Source organism: Hyperolius riggenbachi, chromosome 7, assembly GCF_040937935.1.
Source record: "Hyperolius riggenbachi isolate aHypRig1 chromosome 7, aHypRig1.pri, whole genome shotgun sequence".
NCBI classification, from domain to species: Eukaryota; Metazoa; Chordata; class Amphibia; order Anura; family Hyperoliidae; genus Hyperolius; species Hyperolius riggenbachi.
In genome coordinates, this window is record NC_090652.1 from 276,518,963 (window position 1) to 276,538,039 (window position 19,077).

Genomic DNA, 19,077 nt, shown 5'->3' on the forward strand with positions numbered 1-19,077 from the left:
ATGGACTCACCCCAATGTTCATACACCTTCCCTTCCCTCCTCTTGGAGCTCATCTCACAAGGGTCAGAAAACAAGTGCTGCCATCTTGATCTTCAAACCCATAACAAGTGTAGCCACAAAAAAATCTGATCTGAAGTGTAGTTCCATGTATCAAAGGAAGGGAAGGTTAGTAGTTGGGGCTTTCCATAGCTCTGGGTCCCCCTGTGATCATAGATGCTGCTCCCGTCTAGTTACGCCCCTGAGTGTGAGGATGAGAGTGGTTATGCTCTTAAGATCTTGTAAATGAAGGTGTTCAAGTCATTATGTCAGTTTTCCGACTTGCAGCTTCCTGCTGATCCATTCAAATTATGGCAAACTTCCGTAAGAGTCTATAGTTCGTTTATTTAATGGGCCAACCACAAGTTTCAAACTGGAAGTGTGGTAGAGTGGAGCATGTCCAATGACCAGAACAACATTATTTCAGTATCCTCGATTCTGGCATGGCCAAGGTTCACGTGAATAAGCCTGGTGGAACCAATTGCCAACTTTCGTGCACTCACTGCTGTTTTGATTGGCTAGTCTTCGACAGAATAGACACTTCACCTTCACATGTCAAAGATGGAATGTTTGGTACGATCATTATTATTTCTTCTGTGTTTACAAGTCTGTTTTTTTTTTCCTCCAGCTGAAATACAAAGATAAGTATGTGAAGAACATTCAGGGACATTACATTGGCAGCTACGAAGACCCCTATATGCGTCACTGCGCCAAAGTGAATGGTTTAATAAGCCTTGTGAGTCACTTCCGGACGTATTTCCGTTTGTGTACCTCCGCCTGTAAATCATGTCAAAAGTCTAACAGGTTTTTTTTGATTGTGTTTTAGAAAAATTATAAAGCCGATTATGAAGATGAGAAAACAAACTGTTACTTCCCACAGACGATTACCCAGGAATATGAAGCCACCAAGAAATTAGACCAGTGTAAAGATGTATGTATACGGAATAGGAATTGGAGTGGACTCATCACCTAAACTCTAAGATTTTATGTATATGTTATTTTCATTTCCCAATACATACTAAAGGCATTCATTGTCCAAGAAATGGCCAAGAAACGCTTGATTCACTAAGCTTAAAGAAAACACGAGGTGAAAATAAGCTGATGAGATAAACAATTGTATCTATCCTTCTACTAAAAATGACTCAAAACAGATACTTTGATGAGAACAGAAACCTCAAAACAGATACTTTCATCAGACTCGAATTAGAAAAAGATGCTAAACTGTGTCTTACATTTTCAAAGGCATAAAATTAGCTAGAATGATCCACATAAATCAACAGTATCCAAGTAGGTAATCACCTTACCATAAATAATATGGGGGGTTATTTTTTCATCTGCAGTAGAAATAGTGTAAGCTTGAAAAATATGTAACTCAATGGGCCTGATTCACAAAGCGGTGCAAACACTTTGCACGCCTGTGAAAAGCCCTTTATCACGCCTAAACTTAGTTTAGGCGTGATCTGAAGGAATTCGCGTGAACTCCCGCGCGCAAAGTTTTGCGCGTGTGGCGCGGTGCGCTAGGCGCACAGCGCACCGTGCTTTGCGCGAAGTGCCCATTAAGCCCTATGGGACCTTGCGCGTGGGAGCTTCGCGCGAGTTACAGCACAAAGCGGTGATAACTTTGCAAGTGCAAAGGTTATCACACCTAAAGTCTTTTAGGCGTGATAACTGAGTTATCACCGCTTTGTGAATCAGGCCCAATGTGTTTCATGAAACAAGATCCACTTCATCAAGAGTGTGATTATTGAAAAAGTCATTTGAAAGCAGACTTGAACTCCAGCACAGCACACAATGAAAAGTCTTTATTCCACATAGAGTTGCTGAATAAATTTACTTCTCTGTATTATGTGTTGTTTGGATGGATCAAACTGTCTAACGTTCTTATCAGTAACTGAGAATAGACTGTAGGAGAGCCCTGCAGAGGCAGCTCTCTAACAGTAAACACTGAGGCTTTACCCTTTCAGTACTCCCTACAGAAGTGAAACCAAGTTAAGACTTCAGAGGGGAGGGAAAATTGGCTGTCCACATAGTGTAATGAAGATTTTTTTTTTCCATAAAGGTTATCATGCTCCTTTAGAGCAGAGAGGATGTTCGTTAGAGCAGTGAGGAAGTTTGGCTCCACTTTTAGGCACCCTGCAAATCCGATTTGCAATTCAGATTGTCCCTGAATGCTATCAAAAGAAAAGCACAGAATAAAACGCAGCATGCAGTACCGATTAAAAATCGGAAAATGGAATCGCATGTGAAAATCGAATAAAAATCGCAAATCAGAATCACATGTAGTGTGCAAGAGGCCTAAGGAAATTTATCTCTGAACAGTCTAGGAAAAGCCCACAGAAGAACTACTTTAATGTATCTTTTTGGGCATAAGAATTTGATACAGATGTTCACAGTCCTAAATGTATAATTTAATATATATAAAATGTTTTTTTGTTTTTGTTTTTGCTTTTTTTTACACTTTTCTACATTGACTATTCTAGTACCACCTTAGACCCATTTATACCGTAACTTGATTGGGTTTGGTCTTGGTGGGTGGCTCCTCCCTTTTGAGGGTTAAAGGCTCCCAAAACACTATGCTTACATTCACTATTACATTCCGGTGTGCTATTCATTGTTTGGGCATTAAATGCATCCCGTTATGTTTGTTAAAAAATCCCCTTTTTTTACATTTTCTATTTAACGATACTGAGAATGTGGTCTTTATTTTGTTAATTTGCTGCCTCTAATAACTTTTTGCCTTTCTTTTTTTATAATTTCAGCACATCTATAAGAAACACCCCGACACAATAAAATTCACTCAAGTAACAGATACTCCAGTGCAGGTTCAAGCGGAAACCAATTCCAAGCAGCTTAGCGATGTAAGTACTTTGTATGAAGGTTATGCTTGTAACAAGACATGGATAGATATATTGTTGTACATTTCTGTAGCCTATCGGGAGTCTCAGAAAATAATGCTGGGTGCCATTAACCACTTGAGGACCTAGGGCTTTCTACCCCTTAAGGACCGGCCACTTTTTTTCCATTCAGACCACTGCAGCTTTCACGGTTTATTGCTCGCTCATACAACCTACCACCTAAATGAATTTTGGCTCCTTTTCTTGTCACTAATAAAGCTTTCTTTTGGTGCTATTTGATTGCTCCTGCGATTTTTACTTTTTATTATATTCATCAAAAAAGACATGAATTTTGGCAAAAAAATGATTTTTTTAACTTTCTGTGCTGACATTTTTCAAATAAAGTAAAATTTCTGTATACATGCAGCGCGAAAAATGTGGACAAACATGTTTTTGATAAAAAAAAACCCATTCAGTGTATATTTATTGGTTTGGGTAAAAGTTATAGCGTTTACAAACTATGGTGCAAAAAGTGAATTTTCCCATTTTCAAGCATCTCTGACTTTTCTGACCCCCTGTCATGTTTCATGAGGGGCTAGAATTCCAGGATAGTATAAATACCCCCCAAATGACCCCATTTTGGAAAGAAGACATCCCAAAGTATTCACTGAGAGGCATAGTGAGTTCATAGAAGATATTATTTTTTGTCACAAGTAAGCGGAAAATGACACTTTGTTAGGAAAAAAAAAAAAAAAAGTTTCCATTTCTTCTAACTTGCGACATAAATAAATGAAATCTGCCACGGACTCACCATGCCCCTCTCTGAATACCTTGAAGGGTCTACTTTCCAAAATGGGGTCATTTGTGGGGTGTGTTTACTGTCCTGACATTTTGGGGGGTGCTAAATTGTAAGCACCCCTGTAAAGCCTAAAGGTGCTCATTGGACTTTGGACCCCTTAGCGCAGTTAGGCTGCAAAAAAGTGCCACACATGTGGTATTGCCGTACTCAGGAGAAGTATTATAATGTGTTTTGGGGTGTATTTTTACACATACCCATGCTGGGTGGGAGAAATATCTCTGTAAATGACAATTTGTTAATTTTTTTTACACACAATTGTCCATTTACAGAGATCTTTCTCCCACTCAGCATGGGTATGTGTAAAAATACACCACAAAACACATTATACTACTTCTCCTGAGTACGGCGATACCACATGTGTGGCACTTTTTTGCACCCTAACTGCGCTAAAGGGTCCAAAGTCCAATGAGTACCTTTAGGATTTCACAGGTCATTTTGAGAAATTTCGTTTCAAGACTACTCCTCACGGTTTAGGTCCCCTAAAATGCCAGGGCAGTATAGGAACCCCACAAATGACCCTATTTTAGAAAGAAGACACCCCAAGGTATTCCGTTAGGAGTATGGTGAGTTCATAGAAGATTTTATTTTTTGTCAAAAGTTAGCGGAAAATGACACTTTGTGAAAAAACACAATTAAAATCAATTTCCGCTAACTTGTGACAAAAAATAAAATCTTCTATGAACTCGCCATACTACTAACGGAATACCTTGGGGTGTCTTCTTTCTAAAATGGGGTCATTTGTGGGGTTCCTATACTGCCCTGGCATTTTAGGGGCCCTAAACCGTGAGGAGTAGTCTTGAAACGAAATTTCTCAAAAATGACCTGTGAAATCCTAAAGGTACTCATTGGACTTTGGGCCCTTTAGCGCAGTTAGGGTGCAAAAAAGTGCCACACATGTGGTATCGCCATACTCGGGAGAAGTAGTACAATTTGTTTTGGGGTGTATTTTTACACATACCCATGCTGGGTGGGAGAAATACCTCTGTAAATGGACAATTGTGTGTAAAAAAAATCAAAAGATTGTCATTTACAGAGGTATTTCTCCCACCCAGCATGGGTATGTGTAAAAATACACCTCAAAACACATTATACTACTTCTCCCGAGTACGGCGATACCACATGTGTGGCACTTTTTTGCACCCTAACTGCACTAAGGGGCCCAAAGTCCAATGAGTACCTTTAGGATTTCACAGGTCATTTTTGTTTCAAGACTACTCCTCGTGGTTTAGGGCCCCTAAAATGCCAGGGCAGTATAGGAACCCCACTAATGACCCCATTTTAGAAGGCAGACACCCCAAGGTATTCCGTTAGGAGTATGGTGAGTTCATAGAAGTTTTTATTTTTTTGTCACAAGTTAGCGGAAATTGATTTTAATAGTTTTTTTTCACAGTGTCATTTTCCGCTAACTTGTGACAAAAATAAAATCTTCTATGAACTCACCATACTCCGTACGGAATACCTTTGGGTGTCTTCTTTCTAGAATGGGGTCATTTGTGGGGTTCCTATACTGCCCTGGCATTTTAGGGGCCCTAAACCGTGAGGAGTAGTCTTGAAACCAAATGTCGCAAAATGACCTGTGAAATCCTAAAGGTACTCATTGGACTTTGGGCCCCTTAGCGTACTTAGGGTGTAAAAAAGTGCCACACATGTGGTACCGCCGTACTCAGGAGAAGTAGTATAATGCGTTTTGGGGTGTATTTTTACACATACCCATGCTAAGTGGGAGAAATATCTCTGTAAATGACAATTGTTTGATTTTTTTTACACACAATTGTCCATTTACATAGAAATTTCTCCCACCCAGCATGGGTATGTGTAAAAATACACCCCAAAACACATTATACTACTTTTCCTGAGTACGGCGGTACCACATGTGTGACACTTTTTTGCAGCCTAGGTGCGCTAAGGGGCCCAACGTCCTATTCACAGGTCATTTTGAGGCATTTGTTTTCTAGACTACTCCTCGCGGTTTAGGGCCCCTAAAATGCCAGGGCAGTATAGGAACCCCACAAGTGACCCCATTTTAGAAAGAAGACACCCCAAGGTATTCTGTTACGTGTATGACGAGTTCATAGAAGATTTTATTTTTTTGTCAAAAGTTAGCGGAAAGTGACACTTTGTGGAAAAAAACCAATAAAAATCAATTTCCGCTAACTTTTGACAAAAAATAAAATCTTCTATGAACTCGTCATACACCTAACAGAATACCTTGGGGTGTCTTTTTTTCTAAAATGGGGACACTTGTTGGGTTCCTATACCGCCCTGGCATTTTACGGGCCCAAAACCGTGAGTAGTCTGGAAACCAAATGTCTCAAAATGACTGTTCAGGGGTATAAGCATCTGCAAATTTTGATGACAGGTGGTCTATGAGGGGGCGAATTTTGTGGAACCGGTCATAAGCAGGGTGGCCTTTTAGATGACAGGTTGTATTGGGCCTGATCTGATGGATAGGAGTGCTAGGGGGGTGACAGGAGGTGATTGATGGGTGTCTCAGGGGGTGGTTAGAGGGGAAAATAGATGCAATCAATGCACTGGGGAGGTGATCGGAAGGGGGTCTGAGGGGGATCTGAGGGTTTGGCCGAGTGATCAGGAGCCCACATGGGGCAAATTAGGGCCTGATCTGATGGGTAGGTGTGCTAGGGGGTGACAGGAGGTGATTGATGGGTGTCTCAAGGTGTGATTAGAGGGGGGAATAGATGCAAGCAATGCACTGGCGAGGTGATCAGGGCTGGGGTCTGAGGGCATTCTGAGGGTGTGGGCGGGTGATTGAGTGCCCTAGGGGCAGATAGGGGTCTAATCTGATAGGTAGCAGTGACAGGGGGTGATTGATGGGTAATTAGTGGGTGTTTAGGGTAGAGAACAGATGTAAACACTGCACTTGGGAGGTGATCGGACGTCGGATCTGCGAGCGATCTATTGGTGTGGGTGGGTGATCAGATTGCCCGCAAGGGGCAGGTTAGGGGCTGATTGATGGGTGGCAGTGACAGCGGGTGATTGATGGGTGGCAGTGACAGGGGGTGATTGATGGGTGGCAGTGACAGGGGGTGATTGATGGGTGATTGATAGGTGATTGACAGGTGATTGACAGGTAATCAGTGGGTTATTACAGGGGAGAACAGATGTAAATATTGCACTGGCGAATTGATAAGGGGGGGTCTGAGGGTAATCTGAGCGTGTAGGCGGGTGATTGGGTGCCCGCAAGGGGCAGATTAGGGTCTGATCTGATGGGTAACAGTGACAGGTGGTGATAGGGGGTGATTGATGGGTGATTGATGGGTAATTAGTGGGTGTTTCGAGGAGAGTAAACGCTGCGCTTGGGTGGTGATCTGATGTCGGATCTGCGGGCGATCTATTGGTGTGGGTGGGTAATCAGATTGCCCGCAAGGGGCAGGTTAGGGGCTGATTGTTGTGTGGCAGTGACAGGGGGTGACAGGGGGTGATTGATGGGTGATAGGTGATTGGCAGGTGATTGACAGGTGATCAGTGGGTTATTACAGGGAAGGATAGATGTAAATAATGCCCTGGCGAATTGATAAGGGGGGGGTCTGAGGGTAATCTGAGCGTGTAGGCGGGTGATTGGGTGCCCGCAAGGGGCAGATTAGGGTCTGATCTGATAGGTAACAGTGATAGGGGGTGATTGATGGGTGATTGATGGGTAATTAGTGGGTGTTTAGAGAAGATGACACGACCATTGTAGGTCTCATCACCAAAAACGATGAGAAGGCGTACCGCCACCAGGTCGATAACATATGCCGCTGGTGCAGAGAGAACGGTTTGGTCCTAAACACAGCGAAAACGGTGGAGATGATCGTTGATTTCAGGAGGCGCGCCTCTACCCCACCTCCAATCTACATTGACGGCAAGGAAGTAGAAAGAGTCCCCAGTGTCCGCCTACTGGGCACAACTATCTCCAACAACCTGAGGTGGAACGCCAACACTGCCTCAACACAGAGGAAAGCCCAACAGAGACTTTTCTTTCTCCGGCAACTGAAAAAGTTCGGTGTGGCCCAAAAACTTCTGACAAACTTCTACTCAGCCACAATCGAATCCGTCCTATGCTCGTCCATCCTGGTCTGGTACGCCAGCTCCTCCGCCAGCGACAGGCTCAAACTGCATAGGGTCATCAGATCTGCGGAGAGGATCATCGGGAGATCACTTCCCACTCTGGACCTCCTCTACCACTCCAGGCTGAACACCAGAGCATTAAAGATCGCAAACGACCCCTCGCACCCAGGCTACCGCTTCTTTAATCAGCTCCCCTCGAGCCGGAAGCTTCGGTTCCGATCCATCTACACCAGGACCACAAGACACAAGAACAGCTTCTTTCCCTCAGCTGTCAACCTCCTGAACTCTCTCCATGGGAATGCCCATCCCCACCCTACAATACCATGACGCACTGTAGCACTCTGCACATAGACGGCGCTCCAGCTCAAGCATACCATTCGGTTGTTTCTTTGTATTGTAACTTATGCCACATTGTCTTCCTCTGCATAAATGTTATATAATGTTCTGTATTCTGTAAGTTCTGTTCCTACTGCATGTCCTGTCCTGTATCTGTAACTATATTGTGTATCAGTACCCTGTACGTGCCAACCAAGCCCAATTCCGGGCACGACCCAGTCGTGCTTGGCGAAATAAAGATTCTGATTCTGATTCTGATTCTGATTCTGAAGATAACAGATGTAAACAATACATTTGGGAGGTAATCTGACGGCGGGTTTGCGGGCGATCTAATGGTGTTGGTGGGTGATCAGATTGCCCGCAAGGGGCAGGTTAGGGGCTGATTGATGGGTGGCAGTGACAGGGGGTGATTGATGGGTGATAGGTGATTGACAGGTGATCAGTGGGTTATTACAAGGAAGAACAGATGTAATGAATGCACTGGTGAATTGATAAGGGGGGGTCTGAGGGCAATCTGAGCGTGTGGGCGGGTGATTGGGTGCCCGCAAGGGGCAGATTAGGGTCTGATCTGATAGGTAAAAGTGACAGGTGGTGATAGGGGGTGATTGATGGGTGATTGATGGGTAATTAGTGTGTGTTTAGAGGAGAGAATAGATGTAAACAATGGATTTGGGAGGTGATCTGATGTCGGATCTGCGGGCGATCTATTGGTGTGGGGGGGGTGATCAGATTGCCCGCAAGGGGCAGGTTAGGGGCTGATTGATGGGTGGCAGTGACAGGGGGTGATTGATGGGTGATTGACGGGTGATTGACGGGTGATTGACGGGTGATTGACAGGTGATCAGGGGGGATAGATGCATACAGTGCATGGGGGGGAGTCTGGGGGGGGGTCTGGGGAGAATCTGGGGGGTGGGGGGGTGATCAGGAGGGAGCTGGGGGCAGGGGGGGGTATAAAAAAAAAATAGCGTTGACAGATAGTGACAGGGAGTGATTGATGGGTGATTAGGGGGGTGATTGGGTGCAAACAGGGGTCTGGGGGGTGGGCAGGGGGGGGTCTGATGGGTGCTGTGGGCGATCTGGGGCGGGGGGGGGAGAAAATCAGTGTGCTTGGTGCAGACTAGGGTGGCTGCAGCCTGCCCTGGTGGTCCCTCGGACACTGGGACCACCAGAGCAGGAGGCAGCCTGTATAATACACTTTGTAAACATTACAAAGTGTATTATACACTTTGTATGCGGCGATCGTCGGGTTAACATCCCGCCGGCGCTTCCGTATGGCCGGCGGGATGTTGCGGCGAGTGAGCGGCGACAGGCGGAGGCGGAGGATCGCGTCACGGATGACGCGATCGCTCCGCCCATGCCCAAACAAGGACCGCCGCCATTTGTCAATACGGCGGTCCTTGCGGCGTCTGCTTCCCGGCCGCCATTTGTCTATACGGCGGTCGGGAAGTAGTTAATGCAAGTTACCGGCTTACCAGTGAATCTGTCAATCTGTGCAGAGGGTTCCTCTTAACCATTAAAGTTAGTGATGATCGTAATTTGCTAATTATGATGACGCAAAATTTCAGCCACATGCAATTACGATTTGGATATTCAACTGATTTTGTGTAATACATTCATAATTTTGCATAATGTTTGCGTAATTTTGTACCACCTTAAAGAGACTCTGTAACAAAATTAAAATTAACTCAGCTCTGCTTGTGATAGGCAGAAGCTTTACACACCCTCTCCAAGCTCTGTGTGAGTCACAGACTGAGCTCCTCTCAGCCTATCACATGCCATGTCTTTTGTTTGTAAACACTGCCTAAAACTGGCAATTACAAGCCAAGATTGCAGCAGGGACGGGCAGAAACAGCACAGAAGGGCCCAGGAGAACATAATGAATAGAATGGTATGCTTTTTATTGTAAGAATTTTAGAGTACAGATTCTCTTTAATATCAAAGCCCCCATACATGCTATCATCACCGAAATTGCTACACATGTTAAGAATGGTGAACAAGGCAAAAAAAAACATTTCTCAAAAAGGCCACGTCGTTTTTAAGAAAAACTATTTAAAAAATGCAAAGGAAAAATGTTTTTTTAGTAAAATGACAGTTTAAAAATTATTTTTCCTTTGCATTTTTAACCACTTGCCGACCGCGCACTCATACCGCGCGTCGGCAAAGTGGCAGCTGCAGGACCAGCGACGCAGTATTGCGTCGCCAGCTGCAGGCTGATTAATCAGGAAGCAGCCGCTCGCGCGAGCGGCTGCTCCCTGACAATTCATGGCGGGGGGCTCCGTGAATAGCCTGCGGGCCCGCCGATGGCGGCTCGCAGGCTAAATGTAAACACAAGCGGAAATAATCCGCTTTGTTTACATTGTACGGCGCTGCTGCGCAGCAGCGCCGTAAGGCAGATCGGCGATCCCCGGCCAATCAGCGGCCGGGGATCGCCGCCATGTGACAGGGGACGTCCTGTCACTGGCTGCACAGGACGGATAGCGTCCTGGGCAGCCCTGATCTCCGGGGGGGAGCAGGTAGGAGAGGGAGGGGGGAATTTCGCCGCGGAGGGGGGCTTTGAGGTGCCCCCCCCCCGCCAGCCACATGCAGGCAGGAGAGATCGGACCCCCCCAGCACATCATCCCCCTAGTGGGGAAAAAAGGGGGGTGATCTGATCTCTCTGCCTGCTACATGATCTGTGCTGGGGGCTGCAGAGCCCACCCAGCACAGATCACTCAACACAGCGCTGGTCCTTAAGGGGGGGTAAAGGGTGGGTCCTCAAGTGGTTAAAATCAATTTTCTCAAAATCTACAAAATCTTTTTGGGAAGTTATTTTTTTTTGTTCCTTGCTCCCACTGTTCTCCTTCACGTACATAACAATTGTGGTGATAGTATCATGTATGGGGGATTTGCTATTAGCCGCTTAAGTTAGCACGATATTATGCAGAAATGATGATTCCTGATTACATGTAGAAACTAAATTATGATTTTGCATTGCGATTCTGCATCGTAATTGTGAATAATCTTGCACGGGTTAGAAAACAAGCGGGGCCCCCTTACAGCTATAGACCACCATGCGGTTGTGGGGGCTTATTCCCTTTAGTTATGCCCTGCCCATGTGTGTGTGTTTGGGGGGATTAAAAAGAAGTTTTATCAGCCATAATTGGGGGGGGGGGGGAGGGGGCGGAATAGACAGGACTTGGGGAATATTGCAGCTCTAGATCCTGTAGACGTCACAGTGGCTTATGAACGACCCCCTGACCTTCAGCCCCATAGTAGTTAGAGCTGGTTTACACTGGGCGCTTTTTCAGCGCTTTGTTGATCGCCGGCGATCAGCAAAGCGCTGCTGCTAATGCATCCCTATGGATACATTTACACTGCAGCGTTTGCGATTGCGATAATTCGCAAATGTGCTGCATGCAGCATGTCGGCAAATCGCGAGATTTGGGCCACCAAATCGCGATCACAGATGTGAACCTGATTGCGTAAAAGCGCCCAATGTGAACTAGTCCTCGTAGGGGCACTTCCCCAGTAGTTAAGCCCCTAGTGTTAAGATGAAGTTTATATTAGTCCTGGGTTGATGGTTAGGCAGAAATGTTGGGTGAAGTTAATTTTATAGACAGTTTGGTTGATACGTCATTGATAGGAATTGCAAATGGTTAAGGGTCAACTGAAAGTCTTAAAGAGGAACTCCAGTGAAAATAATTTAATAAAAAAAGTGCTTTATTTTTACAATAAATATGTATAAATGATTTACTCAGTGTTTGCCCATTGTAAAATATTTTAAATCCCTGATTTATATTCTGACATTTTACACATGGTGACATTTTTACTGCTGGCAAGTGATGTAGCTGCTGCTTGCTGTTTTGGCAGTTGGAAACAGCTGTAAACACCTATTTCCCACAATGCAACATGGTTCACAGAGAGGAAACTGTCAGGAGTACGTACACAGAATTTCTTTGTGGGAGGGGTTTCACCACAATATCAGCCATACAGTGCCCCAGATGGTCTGTTTGTGAAAGGGAATAGATTTCTCATGTAAAAGGGGGTATCAGCTACTGATTGGGATAAAGCTCAATTCTTGGTCGGAGTTTCTCTTTAAGTTCATATCAGGAAAAGGACTAAAGTTAGTGGAAAGTTCAGATTAGGACTATTAGGGAAGGAAAGTGAGAAGTGTTAAGGAAAGGTTAATGTATTCAGAGGGTAGGTTTGGCTTTGTGTAAATGGGCGTGTGATTACTTCAGAATGGGAGGGACTTGGATTAATTCAGCTTGTCTCGTATTGGAGGATTATCCACAATATGTACTATCAGTACTACTACTATTACTACTGCATAATAATTTAATTTCTTTTTTTTTCACAGCTTAATTATAAAGCAAAGCACGAGAAAGAAAAGTTCAAGTGTTCTATTCCAGAAGATTCCCCGTTCATACTTCAGTCCAGATTGAATGCATATAACCTTAGCGATGTAAGTGGTCTTCTTCGTTGCTGATTTGCCCTTTTTTTTCCTCTCTTCCCGTTTCATATTTTTACATTCTAGACAAATTTGGAATGTATCCTTCTGGTGGACTGTTGTACCTAAACCAGTTGAAGAGATGAAGGGATACCACTCAGAGATACTTTGGCTAAATTCAGGGCCGGATTTCTGTAAAGGCCACAAAAGCCATGGCGTTGGACACCAAAAAAACAGAAAGGCAGACGTGCGGCTGGACTTGGGGAGAGATAAGAGGCCGCATGTCAAAATAAATCATCTTTCCTGCTCTGAAGCCTCCCTGCTTTGCTGCACACACAGTCTGAATTCCAGAGCTCTTTGCATCTTCCTTACTTCCTGGTGTGGGATGAGACAGTGCTATCTCCTGATGATCCACAAACCTACAAGCTTAAGTTTAGTGCCAGAGTTGTAGAGAAGAGTTTCTGATCCCATAAGGATCACATTCATGGAAATATCAGTTCCACTTTACAACGCAACTTGAGCTAAACAGTATAGCTAGTCAGACTCTGGTAATGATTTGAGCCATTCTTTTATTTCTCCCCCTCCCCCTCCCCTCCCCATTGCCTCTAGGCACCTTTTGACTACAGACCCCATATCCCTACACCGCACGTAGATATAAAGATAGATAATATTTATATACACTTATTGTCTCTTTTATTTTTCAGAAATGGTATAAATATGACTGGGAGAAACAGAAAGCAAAGAAATTTGATATTAAGATTGATGCTATTCCATTGGTGGCAGCAAAAGCTAACAGAAAGAAGGCCAGCGATGTAAGTACCAGTTCACTTTTGTTGTATTTTATTAAAAGTGGTAAAGATGAATTATGTCATTTTTCTATATTTTTTTTTTATCTCAATAATATCAAATTTTAGAAGATTTCATTTACTTATCCTTTTACAGTAGAATTTTGGTTATCCCGCACTGAGGAGGGTTGGCTGATGACCGATAAGGGTGTTTTCTGGTTGCTTGAGACTCAATGTTAAACATAGGCCTAGCTAATACAGTACTATACCTCACTCTATACACATATCATTAAGTCTGTATTAAATGTTAAAATACAGTAGTTGGAAGTGTATCACCCTTGGGGGAGCCGTGGAACCCAGTCTTTAAAGTGTACCCACATAAAAGATGGAAGGTCCTCTATAAAGGGGTAGGAGATGTGGCACAAGACGGTTGTCTATAGGGACACATAGGAGGGAAGGTATGCTGTATACATAGGGGTGAGAGATGTGGAACAAAAACCTGACCTAGAAGGACACATTAAATAAACCCAGTTTACATGACCATACGGTGCTGGGTCCCCTGTGTTGCTTGGCCCCTTTACAATCACAAAGCCTGCTTTACCTATAGTCACACCCAGGGCTGGATTTAAGGCAAGGCCACATGGGCCATGGCCTAGGGCGCCACAGGATCAAGGGCGGGTGGGCAGCAGGCTATAGCGGGGTTGGGGGCTGGAAGGGTCACCTGGCTAACTATACTGGAGGGAGGTGGGTCATCAGGCTATCTATACAGAAGGGGGAAGGTCATCTGGCTTCTTATACTAGAGGGAAGGGGGGAGGGGTCATCAGACTACTTATACTGGAGGGAGCGGTCATCAGGCTGCCTATACTAGATGGGGCAGCTGCTGACAGTAGCCTTGGGCAGTAAAGAGTACAAATCCGGCCCTGGTCACTGCTTTGTTTGGTAACACTAGTTCACTATAGACAGTGCTATAGTTTCAATGTTTATACAGGGATACAGGTTATAGTATTTGCCACTAATCCCATTTTTGTGATTTGATATTTTGATCCCGATGCAGTATTTGTTATTTTCATGTCCGATATGTAACTATGATTCTTTATTCTCTAAAGGTTGAATACAAGAAAGATTATGAACGCAACAAAGGAAAGATGATCGGAGCACTTAGTATTCAAGATGACCCCAAAATGCTGCAGTCAATAAAAGTGGCTCATAACCAGAGCGACGTAAGTATTTGGCTTAACAGCTGTTCTTATGCTAATAGGGGTTCCAGGAACATCCCCTCCACCAAGACCTACTTGTGGATTGCCAAGGGTACCTCTGAGCATCAGAGACGTTTTATACTTTGGCACCATTGCTAGACTTTTTGCATTTTATTATAATTATTTATTGGATTTATATAGCGCCAACATATTACGCAGAGCTGTACAATACATAAGATTACAGACAATGATAACATGGGTGACTGATAACACAATACAGGTAATAAGTAATAAAATACACAACACAATACTGGGAATAAGCAATAATATACAATAACATAATACAGGTAATAAGCAATTATATACAATAACATAATACAGGTAATAAGCAATAAGATACACAACACAATACAGGTGATAAGCAATAATATACACAACACAATACAAGTAATAGTACAATGCCAGATCATACACTAGTAGAGTGGTAGTCCCAATATTGTGGGTAGAGTGCACAATCAAGTACGATACACAAGGAGAGCGGGCCCTGTCAAAGACTTACAATCTAGATGGAGGGGTGGTGACACAAAAGGAGGGGGGCTGGATCGAGAGGTTCTTGGCAAAGAGAATTAGGGCAGCATTGAGGTGGGGAGGGCCTCTTGAAGAGGTGAGTTTTGAGGGCTTATTTGAAGGTGTTGAAGGTGGGGGCAAGCCTGACGGGCAGTGGGAGAGAGTTCCACAGGATGGAGGCAGCTCTAGGGAAGTCCTGAAGTCGTGCATGGAAGTGTGAGATGCGCGGGGTGGTTAGGAGGAGGCTGTTGGAGGAGCGTGCATTTGTTGGTGTTATAGGTTCAATCAAACTTGAACCAACCACGGAATGAGAATGTGCCGCAATAAAAATGGGTTTGTTCCATTTAAGAGACAGTCTCAAGATCATGATCCTGAAACATCTCTGCCCATCACAGCGTGTTGGAAAAACAGAAACAAACAAAACGCAACACAAATCATTTAGACATTTCTCCATGATCTAAGTATATATAACAATTGAACTCTGCCTCTGTAGTGCTACTGAACAATATTAACTCTTTGCCAATCTGTGTCATTCTGTCAGAAGCATGGCTGTAGGTATTGCAGACGTTGCCAGTTGTGTTTCCACCTAAAACGTGGTGGCAGATATGTATAGACTGGCATCTCTCAACTTACAAACAATACAATGCATATGGAAGCGAAACCCCTGACTTTTAGCAGTGCGTGAACTGTGTTTTAAGACTCTTTTTATAGGGTAGTGTCGTAAAAATAGCCCAGCTAACCTTAGAGAAGGGTCAGGTCTTGCAGACCTCATCAAATGGGAGAAAACCCTAAAAATACCAGTCATGAAAACTGCTGAGTAGTTCGTAGTACAAAACGTAATACAATCCTGCTGACTACTCTTATGCAGTAATATCATCTTACACTGTTACCTTTTTATAGTAGCATTCTTTGTAAGAAGTTGAGGAACACCTGGGTCAAAGTTGATTCATTGCCTGTTTGGGTGGCTTTTTCTACCGTTTCTGCCTTGTTGGTTTTATAAAGGACTTCTGTGGAAATGACCAAAGGTCATTTTTCTGCCTGTGGATCTTGACTTAGGAATACAGAAATTAAACACAATTCTTCCTCCACCCCTCTGGTTATACTTCACCCTCAGTTTGGTTGGGGTGGTTGGCTAATAAGTGGTTAGGCAGTGGGTGTGGCAATGCCACAGATGTATGACCAGGAAGGTGTGTGAGTGTAGCCACATGCCTTGACCACCCAACTTTGCAAACATCTTTAGTATTATAAAGCAAGCAAACACACAATAGTATATACTTTTTGGATACTGATTGCTGATATTGATTGGCTATTGTAAAAGCAATATGGAGTGGTGATTTTCCTTTTTGTTTCATCTCTTTATTGTACTGTACCGTAATTAAAATTTTTATTTTCTTGACCAAGCGGTTTGATTGGCCAAGTTTGTACCTAGGACAGATTTTGGTTGTAGATAGTAAATATAGAAAAAGTTCATAACGAACAAGGGGGTTTATTACTTACATATCTGTGACCCGATATCTGCACATCAGACCCTGACTGGACAAGACTAGAGGAGATCCGTTCTCCTACGTCTAGGAGAAAGTATCCTACAAGATCAATGTATTAATTGATTAGCACTTCTCTGATTGGCTGGTCATGGTGTTGGCGTAATCATATAGCTGGGCAGCACAGTGGCGTAGTGGTTAGCGCTCTCGCCTTGCAACACTGCGTCCCCGGTTCGAATCCCAGCTGAGCTCCTCTGAGGGACAGTTAGTGACAAGACAATATACTCTGTACAACGCTGCGTAAGATGTCTGCGCTATATAAATACTAAATAATACTAAATAATAATAATCATATGTGTACATCCTTGCTTCTCGGCCCAGTTTATAATAATGTGTGCATGCACCTTAAAGTGAATGGGAACCGCATTTAAAAAAATTAGACCGATACTTACCCAAGGAGAGGGAAGGCTCTGGGTCCTATAGAGCCTTCCGGCTCCTCTCCTAGTCCCCTCGTTCCAGTGCTGGCTCGCCCGGTAGCAGTATTTGACTAATTTAGTCAAATACTGCTTTACCCGTTCGAAGGAGGCTTCAGAAGTCTTCAGGGAGCCCGAGTGCTCCTGTAGAAGGGCGGCCCTGTACTGCACCTGCGCAAGCACGCTCTCTTGCACGCTCACGCCTGTGCAGTATGGAGCCGCACGTTTTCGGGAGGACACGGCTCCCGAAGATTTCCAAATACCCTTTCAGTGGGGGATTGAAACGGGGGGGGGGGGGGGGGGCAGCACAGGATAGAGAGCAACGAGAGAGGAGACGGAAGGCTCTATACGACCCAGAGCCTTCCCTCTCCTTAGGTAAGTATTTGCTTCATTTTTTTTTAAATGTGGTTCTCATTCACTTTAAGGAACTCTACTGAAAAACAAAATAGTCGGGAAAACATTAAATCCATACATTGCGAAGTGTGAAGTTACAAAATGGAATAGAGATCAAGAAATGATTGGTATTCGCCATGTAATTTGTTCATGTTGTTTGAACTATGAACCAGCATATGATCATCTTTAATACTGGCAGACAAGATAAAATACTAGACAGCACCAACTGCCATCATCTATAACCACACCCACTGACAATGCGATAGGCTAAGAGGTTGTTCTTTTATAGATGTGTATATGTACAGAGGGAGATACTGGTTGCTTGGCAGTTGGAAACAACCGTTATTTCCCACAATGCAACGAGGTTCACAGAAAAGACATCACACCGTGGGTGGGGTTTCACCACAATATCAGCCATTCAGTTACCCCCTGATGATCTATTTGAGAAAAGGTAAAGAATTCACATGGAATGAAGCTACTGATTGGGATGAAGTCATTTAGGGCTTGTTCACTCCTTGGGTGTTTTTCTCCATTTTTGTTTATGCGCCGGCGATTTTGAAAATCACCCTAAGGGCCCTTTTCCACTAGCGCGTTTGCGCTGGCCGAATCGTGAAGTCGCAAACCGCTAGCGATTTTACAATCGCTATGGTTTGCTTTTTAACATAGGAATCGCGGTAGGTCATTTCCACTACCGCGATTCGTTTTTGATGGGAACGCGAACGCGCGGCGGAGCGATATTTGCCGCGATTTTGCTATGCAGTGCATAGCATAGCAAAATCGCGGCCGCAAACGTGGGGAAATCGTCGGAATTGCGATTCAGCAATCGCTAGCGTTCAGCGTGAACGCTAGCGACTGCTAGTGGAAAAGGGCCCTTAAAGAGACTCCGTAACAAAAATTGCATCCTGTTTTTTATCATCCTACAAGTTCCAAAAGCTATTCTAATGTGTTCTGGCTTACTGCAGCACGTTCTACTATCACCATCTCTGTAATAAATCAACTTATCTCTCTCTTGTCAGACTTGTCAGCCTGTGTCTGGAAGGCTGCCAAGTTCTTCAGTGTTGTGGGTCTGTGATGCATCTCCCCCCTCCAGGCCCCTCTCTGCACACTGCCTGTGTATTATTTAGATTAGGGCAGCTTCTCTCTTCTCTCTTATCTTTTACAAGCTGGATAAATCCTCCTCTGAGCTGGCTGGGCTTTCACATACTGATGAATTACATATGGGCAGAGGCAGAGCTGTCTGCACTCTGCAGGAAGAAACAGCCTGACACTTCAGTGGAAGATAGCTGCAGGGGGAAAGAAACACACAAATGATCTCTTGAGATTCAAAAGGAAGGGTGTATACAGCCTGCTTGTGTATGAATGTATTTTCTATGTGTGGACATACTGTACATCAACCTACTTCCTGCTTTGGTGGCCATTTTGTTTGTTTATAAACAAACTTTTTAAAACTGTTTTTAACCACTTTTAATGCGGCGAGGAGCGGCGAAAATGTGACAGAGGGTAATAGGAGATGTCCCCTAACGCACTGGTATGTTTACTTTTGTGCGATTTTAACAATACAGATTCTCTTTAAAGCGCTTGTACCATGATTCCCTATGAGAGTGTTCACATCTGAGCGGTTC

The 19,077-nt window shown here is 44.1% G+C and overlaps 1 protein-coding gene across 16 annotated transcripts in view; it reads left to right on the forward strand.

The window, feature by feature from the left end:
• NEB (nebulin) overlaps positions 1–19,077 on the forward strand; it is a 321,375-nt gene that overhangs the window by 51,250 nt on the left and 251,048 nt on the right. For all 16 annotated transcript variants that reach the window (XM_068245793.1, XM_068245797.1, XM_068245803.1 and 13 more), the window contains 6 exons: positions 665–772; positions 863–967; positions 2,796–2,894; positions 12,470–12,574; positions 13,264–13,371; positions 14,452–14,565. In XM_068245793.1, the coding sequence (XP_068101894.1) occupies positions 665–772; positions 863–967; positions 2,796–2,894; positions 12,470–12,574; positions 13,264–13,371; positions 14,452–14,565 (639 nt within the window). The remainder of the gene's footprint in view (positions 1–664; positions 773–862; positions 968–2,795; positions 2,895–12,469; positions 12,575–13,263; positions 13,372–14,451; positions 14,566–19,077) is intronic.